The sequence below is a fragment of the Mytilus californianus genome, unplaced genomic scaffold (genome assembly GCF_021869535.1).
Source record: "Mytilus californianus isolate M0D057914Y unplaced genomic scaffold, xbMytCali1.0.p SCAF_22, whole genome shotgun sequence".
NCBI lineage: Eukaryota > Metazoa > Mollusca > Bivalvia > Mytilida > Mytilidae > Mytilus > Mytilus californianus.
The window spans coordinates 5729270-5751622 of NW_026262671.1; the positions used below are offsets into that span (position 1 = coordinate 5729270).

General features: G+C 32.7%; 1 protein-coding gene across 2 annotated transcripts; it reads left to right on the top strand.

Moving 5' to 3' along the window:
* The first annotated feature begins 7929 nt into the window (after positions 1–7929).
* On the top strand, positions 7930–20528 carry LOC127732174 (uncharacterized). Of its 2 annotated transcripts, XM_052241236.1 has the most exons (5): positions 7930–8078; positions 10470–10555; positions 15181–15378; positions 19113–19349; positions 19904–20528. In XM_052241236.1, the coding sequence occupies exons 2-5, from the start codon at positions 10495–10497 to the stop codon at positions 20470–20472; spliced, it is 1065 nt and encodes a 354-aa protein (XP_052097196.1). In that variant the 5' UTR covers positions 7930–8078; positions 10470–10494; the 3' UTR covers positions 20473–20528. The 2 variants fall into 2 exon arrangements, with proteins under 2 accessions (XP_052097196.1, XP_052097195.1); XM_052241235.1 differs by lacking the exon at positions 7930–8078 and having other exon boundaries at positions 10293–10555.
* The last annotated feature ends 1825 nt before the right edge of the window (positions 20529–22353 follow it).

A 22353-nucleotide genomic window follows, 5' to 3' on the forward strand; every position in this document is an offset into this window, starting at 1 on the left:
GTGAAAAAGTAATGCCATGTAATGCTATGTAATGCATGAAATTACATAACTTTTTGTTAAAGTAATGCATTAAATTACAATTACATGTAATGCAAAAATTGCTGCATTACACATTTCATGCAATTACTTAGAAAAATGTAATGCATTACCCTGCATTACAATTACAAATTTGCATTACCCCATGCCTGAAGATAACCAGTATGTATTTTTATTTGATGAGTTTCCTATATTCTATCTATATAAAAAAATAGGGTGGAATCGCAACCCTAGCGACATGTTTCAGGGTAAGCTTTGATAAGACAGTAAACCTTCAGTTTAAACGACATTTAGATCAACATCTAATCTCCCACCACTGACAAATGTCTCTACCATATGTCTGACATCTAGGTCACATCCAGTCTTCTATCACTGACAAATGTCTCTACCATATGTCTGACATCTAGGTCACATACATGTCTTCTACCACTGACAAATGACTGTTCTATATGTCAGACATCTAGGTCACATCCAGTCTTCTACCACTGACAAATGACTGTACTATATGTCTGACATCTAGGTCACATACATGTCTTCTACCACTGACAAATGACTGTTCTATATGTCAGACATCTAGGTCACATCCAGTCTTCTACCACTGACAAATGACTGTACCATATGTCCGACATCTAGGTTACATCCATGTCTTCTACCATTGATAAATGAGTGTACCACATCTCCGATATCTAGATCAAACCCTTCATCGATCGATCTAAAAGACAAGCAGTTTATTCAATATTATCCATGGCTTAGTATATTTCTCGGATTTTCATTGGCTTATGCACGTCGTTAAAAAAACCCATAGCCCCAGGTGTTGCTAACCCATATATTACCCGGGTGTTGCTACACATAACCCCGAGTAACTCCAAGCGTGTTTTCCTGTGTTCCACTAGCGATTTTATCTTTTTATGCCGATTATTGGCATTCATTTTAGTAAATGCATCACTTATATTATTTAGTTACCACATCGTCAATGAACGGGACTACTGACCTAGTTATGCAAATGACCCACGTTTACGTCCCGCCGTCTATGACGTAATGCTCGCGATATTAAGCGCAAAATTTGATTAACTCTAGTTTCTCTGTCTCTGAATTAAAAACGTCTTATACATGTATTTGTATTTGAATACATGTAGGGTTCTACCATAGAGTACCCTACACCCCGTAAAAATATGTCAAATTTCCAAGTTTCAATAAAACTTTTTTAAATAATAAAAAATACGTTGCTTTCACGTTACACTTTGTGTCCGAATTTCCCCCAAAATCGCTCGATTCGGACTAAGACCGTGGATAAATTCGTTATCTACGTCCATATCCGTAGATATCGGTATTTTAACACCCTTCAGTACCCTGTGCGCCCTTCGGCTTCGCCTCAGGATAAACTGGGGTACTTCAGAGTGTTGAAATACCCATATCTACGGATATGAACGTATATAGTACTATTGAAGATCTATACATTCCACAATGAAGATCTAAAATTATTATCAACAGGCGCTTGAGTAATGGACCCCCTTTTTATCAACTTTTTTTAATGTGTTTTTATTTTGTTCAAGATTATTTCTTTAATATTTTAGATTTATTTGGTGTGTTCTTGCTCTTGTCCATACGATATGACAATAACAGTAGTTTATATATGATGCCCTCTATCTTTATTTCCCACTGTCCATGCATTCATTCCCCAAGCGCCTGTGTTATTATCTACACTGAAGATCTTAACCACCCACACCAGATTCCATATATTATGGACATTGATTTGTCAATTATCTGCGATTCATTTCACTGTCTACTTAGTATGTTTGCCAGAAAGCTCAGGGGCGGATCCAGCCATTTATAAAAGGGGGGGTTCCTAACCCAGGATAAAGGGGGGGGGGGTCAACTATATGTCCCGATTCAAATGCATTGATCGTAAAAAAAAGGGGGGGTCCAACCCCCGGAACCCCCCCCCCCCCCCTTTTGGATCCGCCACTCGAGCTCTTCTACAGTTTAACCCCCATACTGTTTGTCTTTTGGAAGACGTGATTGACAAAATTGAGTCTACATCCGGGGTCTACATATTTGCTATTTGTTGTTACATAACATTAATTACACAACGAAATCTTTAATATTTTCTTAAACTGTTATTTCATATTGACAAATAGCTTTGCCATTCCAGAAACTAAAACGAATGTTTATTATAGCATAACATCGACTATTTGAATAAGCGGTCAATTTTCAGTATTACTATACTTGTTATTGGACTGGAGCCTGGGTACATGAGGGTCCGGATGGGGGTCCTTCATTTATGTATTCTTTTAGTCATTTTCTCTTTTCTTTATATTTTTTTTGCCCATTAGTCTCTATTCTTTTTATCATTAGCACCCAATTATTCTCCATTCATGCTTTTTTTTTTACCCTCTTTTTCTCTTTTCTCTTTTTTTTGTCATTTTTTCTGTATATTTGGCCCATTATTCTGTATTCTGTAAACCCCATCCAGATCATCTAACATGGTAACTAAACTACAACTTATAATAATCATCTGCCAGTTTAAAAATAGTAGCAACAAAATAAGTCAGAGCTATTACATGGGAATGTATTTTTTTAAAGGGGTTTGAACGTTAGTTTATAAAACATTTACACCAAAGAGACTTTTTATACCGTAACGGGTCTACACCGGAGTTAAATCCGTACATCCTGCCAAGATTTAAAAAAAAATACAACACTATGTTTGTAGATAAAAGAGTGGATAAAAGCTTTTTAGACTTTTGAAGTTCACAAAGAATAGACTATGTACATTTAGGGGAAGTATCGTATTAATTTTTAATTATAATACTTTAAATTTCGTCCTTTTGCAAATATTAGAGCAATATACACACAATTTAAATATTTTCTTATTCAAAATAATATTTGACATCTTATTTACTTTAAACATCTGTCCAATATACCTTAAAGTGTCGTATGTAGCAACAGTACTTTATATAAGTAAAAGTGCGTGTTTATAAATATTTGTTTAAAAGATTGTAATTTTCTTATACACGTACCAAACGGTATCCTTCACTTAATGTTTGGCCAGTATAACTGCTTACATTTTACGCCAAATAATTTAGATAGCGGGTTTTTAAGTTACTTATTTATAGTGTTCAATTTTTCCCACAAAAGTTTATGATATTAGTCAAAACACAATAGTTTGACACTTTAATCATGTTAATGCCAATTTTTTATTTGTTGATTTACTTTTCACATAAACTAGCTCATTGTCAATAACTCCTTTTTAATCTTTTCAGTATTGTAATCTGTATTTTAATAAATCGTACAGACAGCGGATAAATCAGTTTATAAAGCCCATCGAAAAATACATATTGTTAAACATGTTGAATGGAGAAAATTTCATGTCAGTTTGACTCGTGTCTTGTCCAATTTGTGTTTATGCAAATAGAATATGTTTGATTTAAACTACACATATACAATATACTAGTAAATTACTTAGCAGCCTTTTTCTGCTTTGTTGTCGGTTTGCTGTCTCGTATACGTAAGGTTGGTTCACTTATGCCTTCGGAATATTCAAATAAAACCTGTCGAAGTGGCTGGATACCAGTCTACATATACGTATTATGTTAAAAGTTGAAGTTCAAATATTTGCGTGACTGTCTATAAATGCACAAATCAATATTTCACAAACCACAAGTCTCTTAGTTTCTTAAGGGGGTCATCACGAATTTTCGGAAAAATAAACGCTGAATCCTGAATTTCCGATAAGGTAGCAATACACATAAATTTTTTTAAATACTACTCATAATTTTAAACCACCCTCTTTCCCTTGCTTTCTAACAAATAAGGCTTACTGTTTGTGTTGTGTATGTGCATACGTATGGAAATAATATCTTCCATAGATTTGATTTCTAATAGTTAAAATGGTGAAAAATAATCTCTTCTTGGTGTATCCATGACTACAATCTGCATTTTTTTTATACAAAATATTGCAAAAAAGGGGGGTGAAAATGTCACAATCTAGTCCCAATCCCGATGCCCCGAAAAAAAGGTCTTTCCGCTCCATTCTATGGAAGAAAATCACTAATTCATACCTCCAACACTTTCTATGTTAAATTCTGCAATTTAATGTCTGAAGTTGAAATAAAGTGACAGTCATATCGTGTCAAAACTATACCTTATCTTGACTCGTGCTGAAAAATTCAACATACTATTAATTGCATATCCCCGGAATTTTGAAAATATACAAACAGGTACTTCTGGTATGGGCAACAGGGCAAATATGCCCGCTTTTTTAATTTAATACATTTGTTTTATTATTTAAGAGGTTCTTTCAACAAGGAGTCTCTAGTGATCCCAAGTCCTAAAGCTTTCATTTGGTACTAAAATAACTCAAATGTTTTATACTTTTTGACAAAGTTACAGCAATGCATAGGAACTATTTTCTTTAAAATATGTATTACTTTCTTGTGACCCGAACCGAATTAATGGTTCTATATCTTATAAGTTAACTAGATATAAGAAGCTATGGTTTGAGTGCCAATGAGACAACTCTCAATCCAAGTCACAATTTGTAAAAGTAAACCATTATAGGCCAAAGTACGGTCTTCAACACGTAGCCTTGGCTCACACCGTACAGCAAGCTATAAAGGGCCCCAAAATTACAAGTGTAAAACCATTTAAACGGGGGAACCAGCGGTCTAATCTATATAAAAAACGAGAAACGAGAAACACTTATGAACCACATCAACAAACGACAACTACTGAACATCAGATGAATATATATGAAAAAAGATTTAATATGTACTAATTTTTGCGATCTTTATTTTTTGTAAGACTTTCTACAAACTGTCATGTAAAATAGGTATGTCTATGTTCCAGTTAACTTCTCTATGTACTCCAAAGAATAACAAATTATTCATTCAATTAACATAAGTCTAGTCTGTAATTGTTTCCCATACGTAAAAAAAGATAGTTGCATATCCTATCTTGTTTCGTCACAAAAATATCTGGACATGAGGGACTGGATGGGGTTTACAGAAAATAGAATAATTGACAAAAGTTACAGAATAAAGGGGAAAAATACAGAATAGAGAAAAATAGGCCAAAAATATAAAATAGAGAATAATGGGGTGTTTAAGTATAAAGAATAGAGAAAAATATGGGGGGAAAATAAAGAATAGAGAAAATTGGTCTAAAAATTTAATGATAAAGAAATGAAGGACCCCCCATCCAGACCCGGGACATGGTTCCACATACTAGATATTTAACGTTATTGTTAACAACTTGATTATATAAAGTAGTCTCCAGGTCTACGTGTTTTATTGACGTTTAATTATGATTCGAGAATGATATAATTTTGATATCATTATGTTGTAAATTATTGGACGTTAATCCCTCGTAATCCTTCGAAATCTTTCAAAATTGGATTAAACTATAATGAAATGTAATAATGCGACACAAAAAGAATTATGTTAATCCGTAACTGTCTCCAACTCGTTCGCTACTGCACTTTTAATATACTTTATTTATATGCAGTGCAAATTTATTTGTGCTTTCACAACATATGAGAAGGTTCATAGAAAAATCTAGGCTTTTCGTATTTTTTGAACATTTGAACATTTCTGTTTACTGAGTTTAACTTTAAGTTATAATTGACAACAATGTTGAAAAGGGCGGGACAACGTGTAATGGCAGGTCGGAAGACAGTACGCATTATGTAAGTCAATAAATCATATAATTCTATTGTATTTTTGTAGAGATTAGAAAAAATTACATATCTTATATTTTTCCGGTCTGTAATAGGCACTGGTGGATCTAGAGGACTGTTGTGGCTAGTTAGCTAGTAAATAAGTTAGTAAGTAAATATTTTATTTTAATGAAACATCGCGTTCCTCGGAAAGGAAAAGGTACTGCGAGACTCAAAATGATACTTAATTCTGGCTAAAATTTCAACACTTAAAAATGAAAATAACACTTTATTAATGTCATGCGTCAGAAGCGCTTTTCAGGATTTACCTTTATCACAACCGAATATTTGAAGGTCAAGGATGTATAAGAACCGAAGCAGTTGTTGACATGTATGCCATAAAAGGTCCTAAAACTAATAGCCAAATCCCTCTGAAAAATTAAATTCCACTTTATGAATTTCATGCTTCCGAAGCGCTTTTTCTGGATTTACCTTCATCAAAAACGCTCAAAGCCGAATATTCGAAAGTAAATTAGGATTTCAATGATCTTAATCTCAATCAATTGATAAAATAATGACCACTTAGGAAAAGGGTCCATTTGAAAATTTGTGCGTAACAGCGCTCTTTTTATGACGTCAAAATAAGCGTAAATTTCAAGGATGTATAAGAACCGAAGCAGTTGTCGACATATATAACTTAAAAGAACCAAAAACCAATTTTATATCTAGATCCAAAAAACATACCAATTCTATTTTTAGACCAAAGAAAGATCTTCTATAATTATGTTTGTTGTAACTAGTACGTACTATTATAGACTTAATTATTTATTTTGCGGAACATTGCATCTAAGTTGTAAGTGGCCTAGCTAGGTCTAAATGTGATGGAAACTCTTACCAAATGTCTATGTTTTGCGCACTTGGGTTGTATATTGAAATCAACATTGTTTAAAGCGCTGTACTGCGAATTGTGCGAGTTTTGATTTCTGTAGGTACAATCATTCTTTCATGATGATGACTATATATGTGTTTCCTGTATTTGTCCCCCCAAAAGTTAAACAAATACATTTTTATGTTCTTTTGTTTGTTTTGCGGCCGCACTTTTAGATTGTCATATTTTAGCATGTGAAAAAAACTCTGTCAACAACTTTTAAATGGGGTTTCCAGTGTCATTTTTGAAGTCTTATCATGAACAAATGCGATTACGTCCCCTTTGTATCTTCCGCCTCTTTTTATAAGAGATAGGTTGCAACTCAACTCCAGTAAATTATGTATTCATTATATAAACATACAGTCATTTAATTTTGAATGAAACACGACTTCTGATTGCATGGCTGAAAGTTTTTTGTCTATCAGATTATGTGACCGTGACGTCATCAACCTTTTTTTTTCATGATTTACTCCTTAAAAACGAAATTTAGAATTAAATTATAAGGAATGACTGTAATATTGTTTCTGTCCTTTCGAAATAACGCGGGTTATTCAGTGTGCACCACGTTTTTGATGTTATTTCTTCATAGACAGAAAAATATTACAGTCTTTTATATCTTAACTGTCGTGAATTTTGTTGTTAATACCACAGGCTCTTCATGAATGGACATCTCACAACTCTATTATTTTCGAGCAGCGACATTATCATTAAAATATCCTTATAATTTGATTCTTTCTTGCTCATACCAAAGCAATTTTGCAATTTAAACAGTTTATATACGATGCCCTTGTCATATTTTCCCAAATTATTCATGATTTAAAAAAAAGTTAGGACAGAACTCACCGTATAATTCAGAGACTGCGTTATAACGGGTGTATTCTTTGCACTGATCGTGTCAATAATAGTTCTAGATCAGAGTGCTTGGGTTCGGCCCCGACTTCGCTTGTTGAACCTCAGTAATTCCCCCACATCACACGTAAGGCTCATGATCATAAGTCTCCATTACAGTAAATATACTTCCTGTCTATTGATAGATTTGTACCACCCATGAAACAGAACTTCTCATAAAAGACCAGACTTTTGTGTTATATAACGCAACGTTGTTCAAGTACGTGTTACTGTATTCATTCTGATGATTAATTTTCTTCCGAAAAACAATTAAAAAAGATCAAAATTCTGATATTTTACACTCCTTTTAAAGGTTATGGTGGTGTAATGTTTAATTTAGCTTTGTTTAATGAACTGAATTCTATGTTAGGTAAAATATATAAACAAATACGATAATTGTTTATTTAATTGAGTAAAAATTCTTGGTCTTTAAAAGATGTTCCGTTGGTCACGTGATTTAGATTCGATATTTAAAATAAGTTGATGCAAATTCTTATCACATTGATTCAGAAGTTTGTTTTAAATCTAGCAGAGTATTTGAGAGGACATTTTTAATTCACCACTAGATAGATAGTAAGTTTGTACATATATACATTATGTTTAAATCTTTACTGACAAATTTTAGCTAAATCGTTTTATTGATTAAAATATGAAGAAGTTAGACAACTGGCAAAATTCACAAAATAATGCATTTTCTTCTTATCTCATTTTCTTGTATTTTTTTTCAATTTCACTTAGTTTTTCAGATTTTGTAAACTATGTATTGTTTTTGTTGATATTAGGAGTGTAATCAATTTATTCAATGTCAAATGGGACACATAAATGCAATAGTTTAAAATAAATATCAAAAGTAATGCAGCTGAAGTGAGGTGAATTAGAGTATATGTATTGGATTGGAACTTCGTTACATTATATGCTATATTGTTTTATTTTCGTGGTACGCTCTCAAATTTTAATCCGTTATGTCCAAAATAAAGGTCCGACGATTTCTTAAGTTATTTCATACCTAATTTTACTCTATTGTATATGTTTAAGTTCTTGTGATATATGCAAAACGAATGTTTTAAGTTCGGGAGCTGGCAAAAAAAAACCCAAAAAAACGATGATGTTAAGAGTTATGAATTTGAAAATTGAATTTAAACGAAGAGCACAAATATGTAGATCATTAAACGTGAGTTGATAAACGTGTTTTTAATTCGTTATTTTATTATACCAAAAATATATACATTTGCAAAGGGACCGTGGCGAAAATACTTTAAATGGAAAATTTAAATATTTCAAATAAGTCAATTTAAAGACGTCACTGATATGATTTGAGTCTGCGAATCACTAACTTTCTCAAACGTGAAAGTATCACAGACACCTTTGATTTAAAACATTGGACTAAGTTCAAAAATGTGTTAAATAAATGAATTGCACTTCAACACAAATGATAATCTATATGCATATCTAATGGTTTTAAACAGATACATAACAATTTCATTATCTCCGCTGACATTTTACTTCTAGCAATTAACGATCAATGAATATTAAAGCAGATTTGATACGAATGAAAAAATATCATACATGTCATATACACCGGTCTCAAAAATGCCATTGAAACTTCGTCATTTGATTAACTGTAATGTAAAAACAAAAGATTTTACTCTCGATCGATCGTGACCGTTGAAAGAGTCATCTAGTTGTTTTTGTACGCCAGTAATTCATAAGTGCATGACAATCTCCGTACTGCGCTCGTTTCCGTTCTGTATACTCAGTACACTACACTACAAATACAATGTCATATCCAGTGTAGTGATACGAAGTAAGTACGGAACGGATGTGAGCTCTGCGCCGGAGATTGATTGCATGACTGATCGGAGAAAATTAGTAAAATGGACGACTTTCAATGGTAATTTTGAACGCGATGTATGTAAATTTTAAAATCCAACATAGACAGATACCAAACTATGATAGATTTTAATCTTAAATCGATCTTTATGGATATATATCTCAGCCTAGTTTACGTCTTATATTTACAAAAGTATTTAAATATAGTTCGATAAATATTAAGTTGTTTTCTTTTAATACTTTTCAAAGCTGATTTCTTTATCCCTGAATTATTGATGTTTGCTTCTCAGAACCGGATTCTTTTAAAACTATTTGTATCTGTTTGGGACTTAAAAACTCATTATAGTTAATAATGGAAATGGAAAAATATTACCAGGAAACAATTTTTCTACAGCACATTATTTAAAAAAAATCAATCTATTCTTGAACGGAAAATGCACAGCTATAGTTCATATAACTTGAACATGGAATATAATTTATACATATAGATAACGGCATAGATTTGTACCACTGAAGATACTTTTTATAAAGATTTGCCACAGCGGACTAATATATTAGTAAGAAAAAAAGCGATTTTACAGGTGAATAAATAAAAAAAATCATATATATAAAAATAAGAAGATGTGGTATGATTGTTAATGACAACTCTCCACAAGAGACCAAATGACACAGAATTTAACAACTATAGGTCACTGTACGACCTTCAACAATGAGTAAAACCCATACAAGCATGTAAACACATACTAGTACTGAAAACCTTTGAACGCAAATAGACTATAAAAAATCTACAAAAACAATAGACGAGAAATAGAACTGAAAGTCTACACTAATCTTAGACTGAAATCAAACAATCAGCTGATTAAATGTCGAAACGGGAGAGCGAATCCATTTATATTCCGATAAAGAGGCGTTTTCCTAAAATATAATTCCCCATATTTGATTTCAATTCGTATAAAGTTCCGCAACCCTCAGTGTATAGGAACATTTAAATGAACTTATTTTAGGACTGAGAAACGAGACAGTGATTAATAACCGTTTGTTGTGTTAGTGAATTACTACATTGTAGACAAGAGGCAATATTTTATGTTATTGGCTTTAGTGACCGTTAAACAAAATGGATACGTGTCTTTCTAGGAAGTTACAGAAACCGGAGAAAAAGATGGAAAGTTGGGAAAAAGAGGAAGACGATGCATCTTTACCGTTCTTTAACAGACAGGAAGGTAACAATTATTTCATTTACGTAGAAGATATCACTGCGAAGGCAGAGGCGGATTAGGGGGCGGGGCAGGGGCCCAGGCACCCCTTATGGATCTACATTTATGGTCAATGTATACATAGACTTTTTCACATGTCCCAATCCAAACGTTGACTGGTTTTGGGGCTCCGGGCCCCTTTTTCATTTTCCAGGATCCGCAGCTGGAAGGTTTTTTTATTTTTTATTTTTGTGACGTTGGGTCAATGTCTCATTGTAGTATACCCTACATCTACTTTTTTCTTAAACACGGTCTTCACTCAGAGGCAATGGCGTTTTATGTGAAGTGTATGTCATTGTCTTGTCTGCCATTTGATTTACGACATAGCATTTCCAGTCTAATAGTTAATATAGTACAGCAAAAAGTAAAATAACAAAAATACCGAACTTCAAGGAAAATTCAAAACGGAAAGTCCCTTATCAAATGGCAAAATCAAAAGATCAAACGAATGGAAAACAACTGTCATATTCTTGACTTGGTATAGGCAACACAAAGAGATTTATTTTATAAGCACAGCCTTCACTTTTGGGGTTGTTGACGTTGTTGTTTTTGTGGTGTTTTTTTTTAGTAGTCTTGTCTGCCCTTTGGCATAGTTCAGTGGTGGATTCAGATAGCGGCGAAGAGGGCATACTCTCCCGCCAGCTCTGGATTTGCAAAAATTTAGTTTTCGACATAAAATCGTCAAAACAAAATTGCCCTAGCTATTCTAGCCTCTATTTCTTACCATTACACACTATTCCCCAAAAATGAAATTTCTGGGATAAAGAAACAAATATCTTAGATAAAGCCAAGGAGTACAAATTACCGTAACTATTTTTTGCATGGTATAGTTTAGATGACGTCTTCTGTTACCCTGCCCACGTTAGGTCAAGGCCTATTTTGTCTACAGTTTCTGTTTCCAGAACAACCACATCTTTACATGTTTGGATAACAACCTTGTCAAACACAAATGACAGACAGTTAAACTGTTTTACAATAAGACACGAATCATATAAAAAAAACCATACAGACAGGAATTTATAATTAATTTATTTTTCACATCCCCACATTGAAGATCTTAATACATACATGTACAATAAAACACAATTTATATTTTAACATACTTTGACTTTTGATCAAGATCACTTTTTAAATGCTTGTTTAAAATATTGAAAATTGTTTGATATATATATCTTATCATTTGCTATATGCGCAGTGATTTGCGTGCTTCCATGCAATTTGAATCATAAAGATTGGCTTTAACAATAGTATTTGTGACCAGAGGAAAATTTGTCAAGATTGATATATTTTTTTTTTCTCAATGATGACGTGTCTATTAGAATGCACGTCCAACAGCTACTATTTTGGTCCAGATTTCTTCTTTCTTTTTTCGTCTTTATTACTATTACAGACTAAAACGACCACATCTTACTAGCATTTAGATTTTGATACACTTTGATAATGTTTCCCTCATTCTCAAGAGATTTAGTTTTAGATAAAATCTTTGGATAACAAGTCCAGATACGTAGCAACCAAAGTGTTAGTGAAAAATAATATCATTTTTTCTTTCTAAATTCCATAAATTAAACTAGTGAATCTGTAGCTGGTTCTCAATTATTTCAGTTGTTTTATAAATTCTCTTATCAATTTAGTGATTATACAAAATTCCTGAAATTTCAGGGATTTTACAAAATCCATAATTTTACAAATTCACTGTAACATATATGCCGGGAATTTGTCTTTAATACAATTCATTGTTTTTATATTTTTATTTTTTCTGTTTAGTGTTAAGCTTTCATTGATGCTATTTTTCATAGCTTGGTATTTTGCACTGGTTAACTTGACAAGTGTATTTAGTGTCTCATGTTTTTGACAAGACTAAGTGCACGATCCAAACCTGTTTTTAAGTCTTTAAACCAATATTTTCTATTTAACATTATGAAAAAGTTTAAGTAAAAAGTATTCTTCAATTTTAGTAATTGAAGTATTTTAACCCTTACGCTTCATTTGTTTTCAAAATTTGTTAAAACTTTTTATAAATTTAATAGTCTTGTTTTGGTGTAATAGGCCATTTAAAGTCAATAAAGATTCTATACATAAAATCAAAGTGTTTATTCATTCCGGTAACGGTTGGATATGACAGGCTTTTCATTACTATAATGTAATTTAAAGGATTTTAGTATATGTCTACCGTGACATGTAATTACAAATTGGATACATCTTGAACATGCAACTTAAAGTATTTATATTCAAAGTGCAATTGTTATAAAGGTGCATGCATGTCGAAGTGAGATTAAATTTCCATGTTTAATATAAGTATTGAAGCTTACAAACTTCAAAAACTTTACAACCCAACAATTATGGGTCAATTGGGGCTATATACGAGGGTGAGGATGGGGGTTTACAGAATAGAGAATAATGGGCAAAAAATATAATGAATAGAGAAAAATGTACCAAAAAATAAAGAATAGAGAATAATGAGGTGCTAAAATATAAAGAATAGAGACTAATTAGGTGCTTAGTTATAAAGAATAGAGAATAATGGGGTGCTAAAATATAAAGAATAGATAATAATGAGCAAAAAGTATAAAGAATAGAGAAAGATGTCTAAAAAATTAAAGAATATAGAAATGAAGGACCCCTATCCAGAGACTTATATATAATACGTCATTATATGAATGGAATGAATTCATTCCAGTACATTTCAACAAAAGTGTTTTCTTCTGATGATAGTTTTAACCAAAATTATCTAAAGCATACTAAATGAAAATGTAATGCTTCCCGGCGAAGCGATTGCTTAAGTACTTCCTGAATAAAAAGAAATAATTTCATTTAAATATTTCAACCGAAAAATTAGAAAGGACTAAGTATAGCCGTCAGTAGGTGGACTTTGCAAGACACAATTACTGCCCCTATCCAGCATATCCTTATTTCCAGTGGCAGTCCAATTTCCCCCCTCTTTCGTCCTGGTTGTCCGGATACCTTGCAGAACATACTAATTGCTCTATATTGATTATTTGTGCTCGTCCTGAATGAGGGTATGGGAGGGGTCCTCCATTTTCTTTATTCGTTATACTTGTTGCCCATTATTGTCTATATTCTTTATATTTTAGCACCTCGTTATTCTCTATTCTTTAATTTTTTTGGTCCATTTTTCTCTATTCTGTAAACCCCCATCCACACCCTCCTGAATATACTTGAAATATTTGCCACTGAACGTTAAACAAGTAACAACCAATCAATCAACCGATGTATGTATAGCCTTGTGACTATAATCCTTCGTTGTCGCCTACATTTAAAACCCATGGGTAGGGTGTGTCTGTTTCTTATTCTTCAATCTTAACTAATTACAAAACCTATAATAACAGGTTATCTATAGGTTAATTGCTAACTTTTAAAAACGTTAAATAAGAATTACTTTTAAAAGGAAAACAAGTTTGCACAAGATGTGGCAATACAAAAGTCAATTTGTAATTTACAGAGTACAATGCGATATATCAAAATATAAACATAATTAAGAATTGTATTGGGGTATTTCAAACCGATACAATCGCCAAGTTTAAAGATCTGACTGAGATCTTTCAGCAAATAAATTGTCAGTCATTTTTAAATTTCAAATTATTTTAATGTTCTAAGATGTGTCATCTTGTTACCCGATATTTGATGTATATACTATTTATTTTGTGGCAAAATGAATAATATATTATCCTGGTTGATAGAATTTTAAAGTGACACATTCTATTTCTAATCGACCTAAAAATTTACAAAAAATATTGACTTTCTTCACTTTTTACATTTGTTTAGTGATTTTTTGTTTCATCAAAGAAGAATATTGTTGTTAATATTTTCAATTTTATTGTTGAAAAAAAAACTTTTTTTAATATTATATCTTAACAAGAAATATCTTTAAAACTTTTCATTTTCACAACCAAATAACAAATATATATATAGAAGGCATGATTACTTTAGAATTAACACGCTGACAAATCACTATCCTGGCGATGAAGATCTCAGTTTGTCGAACCACCACCGTCACCACCCTACTATATGGGCATATTTCAATTAGTTTATACTGCTTTTGATAATCTCAATTTTGAAATGTGGGTAGCCCTTTTTTTTATATCTGTTATATTTGTTTGTCGTAAATTGTTTTATTATAAATTAGGCTGTTAATTTTTTAAATTCAATTGTTTCATATTTTTCATTTCGGGGCCTTTATAGCCGACTATATGGAATGGGTTTTTCTCATTGTTGAAGGCCGTACGGTTTCATGCCTATAATTGCTTACATCCTCTTCATTTGAACTTTAGTAGATAGTTGTCTCATGGGCAATCATGCCGTGGCACATCTCCTTATTTTTTTATTTTTCCAATCAGTGATTAGACGAAAACTAAATGATATAGACAAACCCTATGGCTTTGACCATAGACAATATTTATTATTTTGCTCTGAGTTCGATGGCAATCCAGATCTAGGATTTGATATCAATTGAAAGTCGACTTTGACATCACCTTTCTATAGATGTAAAGTTTGAGCCAATTTAGGATTATTTCTTTCCTCTTACGACAAAGCAACTAGTACCATTAAGAGTCTTAAACATGTTTTTTTTTCAGGTGAAGTTGGAATATACATGACCATTTACGATGCCAAAGCAGAAAATCCGAAGTCTTATGGATCTGAAAGATTTTATTACATGGATTTGACAGATAGGTTATTCGACCACCTATCGTCGGCCGACGTCGTCAAGCTTAGAGAAGACTTGGAAAAGAAGGGCGCTCTTCATGGAGCTTATATTGAACGTTTTTCTAGGGGTAATTATTCATTTTATAAACTAAGAAGTTTTTTTAAATTAGTACAAGGCATCTTGAACATCACAGGTGCGGATCCAGGATTTTGAAAAAAAGGAGGAGGGCCGTAGTTAGCCAACGTTTGGACTGATGCTTGTAAAAAGTATATGCATTTATCATATATTTAGCTCCATAAGGGGGGCCCGGGCCCCCTGCCCCCTCCCCCTAAATCCGCTTCTACATCATTGTCATATATCATTAAAGATCGGAATTACAATAAGCAGATAGTCTTTTTGTTATCTATAGCTCTTTACGTACGTACGTAAGTTTTTTATGCATACTTGGCTTACAATCGTTTTGGGGTTGGAGCGTTCCTCATGAAGATAAATCCGCAAATCGCTACGAACTCAAGAAAATTATAAAGACACGATATAATCATTTTCCGAGGTAGTCCTAAAATCAGCTTGCTTTTAATTTCACTAAAAGACAAATAGTTCCAAGAGAGTTAAAGAAGTTGAAACAGTTGATTTCAGCATAAATTTCAACTATTCGCATACACAGGATGCCAATTATTTAATAGGAGTAATAGAAAACTAAGTCAATCCGCTGTCATTTGATACCAGGTTTTCTACAATATCTTTCAAAGTTTAAAATTTTATGACGGTATAATACTAAACCCCTAACACAGGAGGGATTGTGCCTGATATTCATATGATGAAGACATAATCTTTCAATCAGTTTAATTGAGGTCTGGGGCTGGCATGTCAGTAACTGCTAGTAGTCTGTTGTTATTTATGTATTATTGTCATTTTGTTTATTTTCTTTTGTTTCCTTTTCTGACATCGGACTCGGACTTCTCTTATACTGAGTTTTACTGTGCGTACTGTTGTGCGTTTGTTTTTTCTACATTGGCTATAGGTATAGGGGGAGGGTTGAGATCTCAAAAAACATGTTTAACCCCGCCGCATTTTTGCGCCTGTCCCAAGTCAGGAGCCTCTGGCCTTTGTTAGTCTTGTATCATTTTTAATTTTAGTTTCCTGTATATAATTTGGAGTTTAGTATGACGTCCATTATCACTGAACTAGTATACTTATTTGTTTAGGGGCCAGCTGAAGGACGCCTCCGGGTACGGGAGTTTCTCGCTGCATTGAAGATCCATTGGTGGCCTTCGGCTGTTGTCTGCTCTATGGTCGGGTTGTTGTCTCTTTGACACATTCCCCATTTCCATTCTCAATTTTATTAAAATATTTACCAAAAGGAAAGTAATACTTTATATCAAAAGATACTTTATAGTGGGTTTACCTCAATGCGATAAAAGCACTTTATCCAATAATATCGGCATTATAGCACGAACAAAAAAGACACACAAATATACTTTTTTCCTCTTATGAATAAACAATTGTCATAATTTTTTTTATATACAACAGTGAAAAAAATTCTACTCGTTGAACTGTTTTGTAGTTGTTAAAAGCTATAATTTGCAATTGCAATTGTAAATGCAACCTGCAATTAATTGAACAGTACTCTATAACCGTAGACAATATATAATCGATTTAACTTTTAATGAAGTCTTTTGTCATGAACAAACAAATATCTCTGAAACCATCAGAAATGAAATCAGATTTCGTGTGAACCATATTTGTCAATGTTATCTAGAATGTCAAAAATACGAGTGAAATCGACATGATTAGCGCCGTTATCAAATGGAATTCAAATATAACCGATTTTATCAGATACTAAAGTGATCCATCAAAACACACTATAACGGCAACACACGGATTCTGGAGAAACTGAGGGTAGAAAAGGGACTGTTTGACATGCCTTTATATATTTTATCATCATGGTGGGTTTTTAACCCGAATAATTCAGTCGTTATATTTCGCTTCTCATAGATTACGGGGAGGTACTGAATTATTCGGGTTAGTTGGATTTAAGGATTTGAAATTGTAACCTTTTCCACCAATGATGAAAATGAAAACATTGCCGTTAAACGAATGTAGGGAAGTAACAACTAGGAATTTGGCACTCCACGTGACTTATTATGCAAATAAACTCATCAAAGATTCCAGGATTATAATTTAGTATGCCAGACGCGCGTTTTGTATACAAAAGACTCATCAATGACACTCGAATTATAAAAGTAGAAAAGGCCAAATAAACTACGAAGTTGAAGAGCATCCATCTTATTAATTTTTACATTATGCATATACCGGTATTTGAAGGTTTGTGATAGAATGGCACTGAGAAAATAATTGAGAGATGAATGTGTGGTCATTGCTTCTAAGATAACAAGAGAGACAGCATTCTAATATTTTATTTCTACTATAAGATCGTAAACCAGAATCAGACATACATAACTATAGCTGCTCGCATCCGTTTGCGTTGGCGGAACCCCCTTTTTTCGATTTTTTTTTAATTATGTGAACGTTTCATGGTGTTCCGGGGGTTAGAACCCCCTTTTCAAAATGGCTGGACCCGCGCCTGATTGAGAACTATAAAGTCTGTGCGAATTGAGTTGAATCTTGGAAAAAAAGCCTTTAGAATTATGAGCAATCCCATTTAATTTAATGATGCATGGTCAATATTTGTTCTGCTAATTAAAGTCACTTCAAAGAAACTCAATACAGACACATTCGTTAGCAAAACAACCATCAATTGAAGACATTAAATGGGAAAATAATTTAATTTCTTCATTTTATAACCCTTTCAAAGGCCCTCCCTCGATTCCTGGTGACAATTAATACTAAATAATTATCAATATTTGAATCAAATCACTTCATTAGTGCCATAACACCCAGATAAACAGAGCTAAATTGTCGATTTTACCGCCATTAAACAGTATCAAATCTATATATTCCATCAGAGATTGAAAACAAAAGAATAGATTTGATTGAAATTATAGAATACTAGATTAATTCTTATTTAGAAATAATTGTAAAACAACCTTCAGAATACTTCCTGTTTTTGTTTTGATTTCTTGTACCAGTTAACGGGCGAAACCGTCGGTCTTGAATCATTTAAACGAAAATTAAAAAAAAATACGTAGGATATATAATGCAGCAGTGGAACTTGTTATCATTTTAAATCTTTTTTTTTTTAATTCACGCAGATTTTTATGGGGGTGTTGAAAATCTTGCAAAAATCCACTCACACCAACTAAAGAAAAAACATATACTATTAAACATACACTGCTTTCGCCAAATGTGAAAAATGAGTGGTAGGCACGTAGCTCTTATCAGAGTGAGACAAACTTCATATATCTGTCATATTTTTTTCGTAAATTGTTTTGTTAAAAATTAGGTATTAGGTCGTTAGTTTTCTCAATTGAATTGTTTTATGATAATTGTTTTTCATGTCGGGGTCTTTTATAGCCGACTATAAGGTATGGATTTTTCTCATTGTTGAAGGCAGTAAGGTTGCCTATAGTTGCTTACGTCCACTTCATTTTTAACTTTGGTGGATAGTTGTCTCATTGGCAATCATACCACACCTTTAAAGTGCCTTATAAGTTTGAAAGAGTTTTCCTTCGATCTCTTGCGTAATTGATAGACAGGCGATCTAGCGACGGCTATGTGTAACGTGGTTTGCTAGAAAATCCGTCGATCAAAGACGAATAAAACAAATCACCCATGTTAAAAATGAGTGGAAATGAGTAAAATGTAGTCACGTGGATTTTTATGAGACAAACTTTCAATGGTATTTTTAAACGCGTTGTGAAATCTACGACCAGTTTTATTATCAATTTCTTACAATTTCAGGAATAGTTTTAGCTGTAGGATTTGATGATATAGGAGCATTAGACTCACTCTGGGGTCTACATCAGAGAGGGAAACTGAGTATGACCTTCCAGGACGTTATCATCAATAGCACTGTATTAAAGAAGCTAAAAACGTCCAAGATTGTACTCAGATCTAAAATCTTGGAATCTGAATACAACAATTGTACAAACGAACTGTTAAGTAGAAAAATGAAAAGACTGGAAATTAAAACTAGAGGTAAATATCTTAATTTGACCAATTTCCGTGGTAGCGACATGGAATACCACGTTTAAAGATTCCGTTGAATAATATATTAATACAGATTACAAATAATTCTTGAATTTCCCATGCCAAGAGTTATGGCTATGGCAAAAGATTATGATTGCATTGTATTAATATAATAACTTTAATCGCATTGTATGTCCGAAACATATTGCCTATGAAGAGCCCTCCATTGGAGCATCAAACATTTTTTTTATTTATTTATTTGAAACGCAGTGTGCCGGATTCGTGTCCACAATGTAGATTTATTGCGATTTTGACCAAAGTAAGTACAATAAACCACAATTAACTGTAATGTCAAACAAATGAAGGGTCAAAGTGAATGAGTATTTCATTGTAAAAAGATATCCTATACGACACGTCCGTTATATTTGAGGTGTACGTTAGATATATACTTTTCATCTGAATAATTCAAATTCTTTTATTTTTTTTTTGTCAGAAAAGACTTTGTGTACATGTTTGAATGGTATTTTAAACATGCATATAAATCTGTACTATAATATTTCCAGAAGTAGACAAGAAAATGGTTCTAAGATTGACAGAACAACAAAAAAGTTTCACCGATAATGTGCAATCCTTGAAGGATACTGAAGAAGACATAGAATTATCGTTAGGAGAATTTGCTCTTACAATGAAACAGATTCTACCACAAGGTGTACTCGAATTAAAAACTATACGAGAGTTCGAAACAAATTACAAAATGGCCAAAGGAACATCACGTGTCAAAAACACCAAAATTATTGACCAGTTCATAGACATGTTAGGGAAGTTACGAACCACGTTCACAGAAGCGTTTACACAATTATATGTACCATTGCTTCAAGTTCATTCCATTTGTGAAAGCGAAAAACAAAAACAAATAAAAAGAGACATACGCAAGAAAATTAATAATGGACAAGAATTAATGAAACCGGAAGCTCCGCTCAAAATTGTGATTCATCCCGTCTGGGCAAGAAAGATACTTCCTCGAGAGCAGTCATTATTCCGTGGACTTGTGTGCGTACTCCCGCTTGCCGTTGAAGCTCTCAAAGACATCGACTTCATGATTGATGAATATATTAACGATTTTGTATTGTAATATGTATTTATTTCATATCATTAGTCCATCCATATAACATTAAATAATAAAATATACCAGCCAAAATTAATTCAAACCCCTGCCCTTGACAATGTTCAAAGAGACCATATAAATCTCTCGAGCATCTGCATGGCATAGTTCTTTCTCTTTCTTCTAATCTTGGTTCATCTCTCAACAAGTTCGTCAAATATACACATACAGTGTACAACATTTCATAAATAACATAAATTATGGCTGATATAGTGATAGAGCAATCGTTACCCCGAGAATAACATTTTCAACCCTGGCTTCGTCTCGTCAATATGTCTTTTGCCAGTTTTTATGCCCCACCTACGATAGTAGAGGGGCATTATGTTTCCTGGTCTGTGGGTCCGTTCGTTCGTCCGTCCGTTCGTCTGTCCCGCTTCAGGTTAAAGTTTTTGGTCAAGGTAGTTTTTGATGAAGTTGAAGTCCGAACAACTTGAAACTTAGACTAGTACACATGTTCCCTATGATAGGATCTTTCTAATTTTAATGCCAAATGAGAGTTTTTATCCCAATTTCACGGTCCACTGAACACAGAAATGATAGTGCGAGTGGGGCATCCGTGTACTAAGGACACATTCTTTTTATTGTTTGATATAATAGGGTAACACTAGGAAGAAATCAAACCACTAAGCTACATGTATGTGTGAAAGTATATATAGATAGCTGAATGTTACTATCTCCAATAAAAACCTTGCTTTGAAAATAAAGTATTCGGTATTCTTTTCTATTCCTATTTGATTTTTGGGACTTTACTAAGTTATAGCTACTAAAGTGTGAAACTTTGTTATTTCTGGATAGCTGAGTGATTGCTCATAAAACCACCAACACTACCGAAAAAGTAAATCTGTGTTTAGTTGATGCTTGTATCATTTAATGGAAATATGGTAGTTAAAATATGTCGGAGGCGAGCAGATATACGATATTAAGATTTCCGATCTTTCCTTGCCACGTGGAAAATGATAATAGAGGGGCATCATATAAAATCTACTGTTCTTGTAAAATCGTATGGAAAACAACATAGTCAAATTTAAAAAGTGAAAAATTTTAAAACATAAGAATATTCACCAAAAAATCAAATCGCTAAAAAAAATTATAGAAAAAGAGGTCTATTCACCAAGCGCCTGTGTTTGAAGTTATATTTAGAAACTAACTAATTAACATCATTTAATATCTTCTTATGACTCTATACTACAGAAAAGGTTTGTCTGATTTATTGTCAGGGCGAATATTTTTTTTTTATAAAACACACAAACAATTCTATACACATATTACTCGGAAGGGCAGAAAACGGGGAACTCACAAAAAAGTCGCAATGGATTTCCCCAAAAATGTAAGTGAAACAACTATATTCAAAGAGGGACAACTCAATTTGTTAAAATATAAATCTGCACCCAGAACCCATTGTATACGCTGTCATTAATTATACAATATCTATACATAATATATTTACGTAATTTTCAACAAATAAGAATAGTATTTATGACTGTAAACAAATGGACTAATCAGAAATAATGTATAAACGACCAATTCACAAATTGATGACCCAGATTTTATTGGATAAATCTTAATTTTTCAACATTGTATTTAATTTTAAAAATTCAATTTTTGATATTCAAATAATTTACATAGACAAAGTCAAATTAAACTTGAAATATGTGTCAATAACATTTACAATGACTATTTGATTGTCTGTTGAAACATTTTCTTCATATCCACGTTAACTTGCTTTTAAATTTATATTTTTGAACTTCGACTAATCAAAATAGTGATTTTATTTTACCAATGAGTTAATCAAAAATAATTATCCATGTCTTATGTAAATTAAGGATATAGAAGCTCTAGGATGTGGTTTAA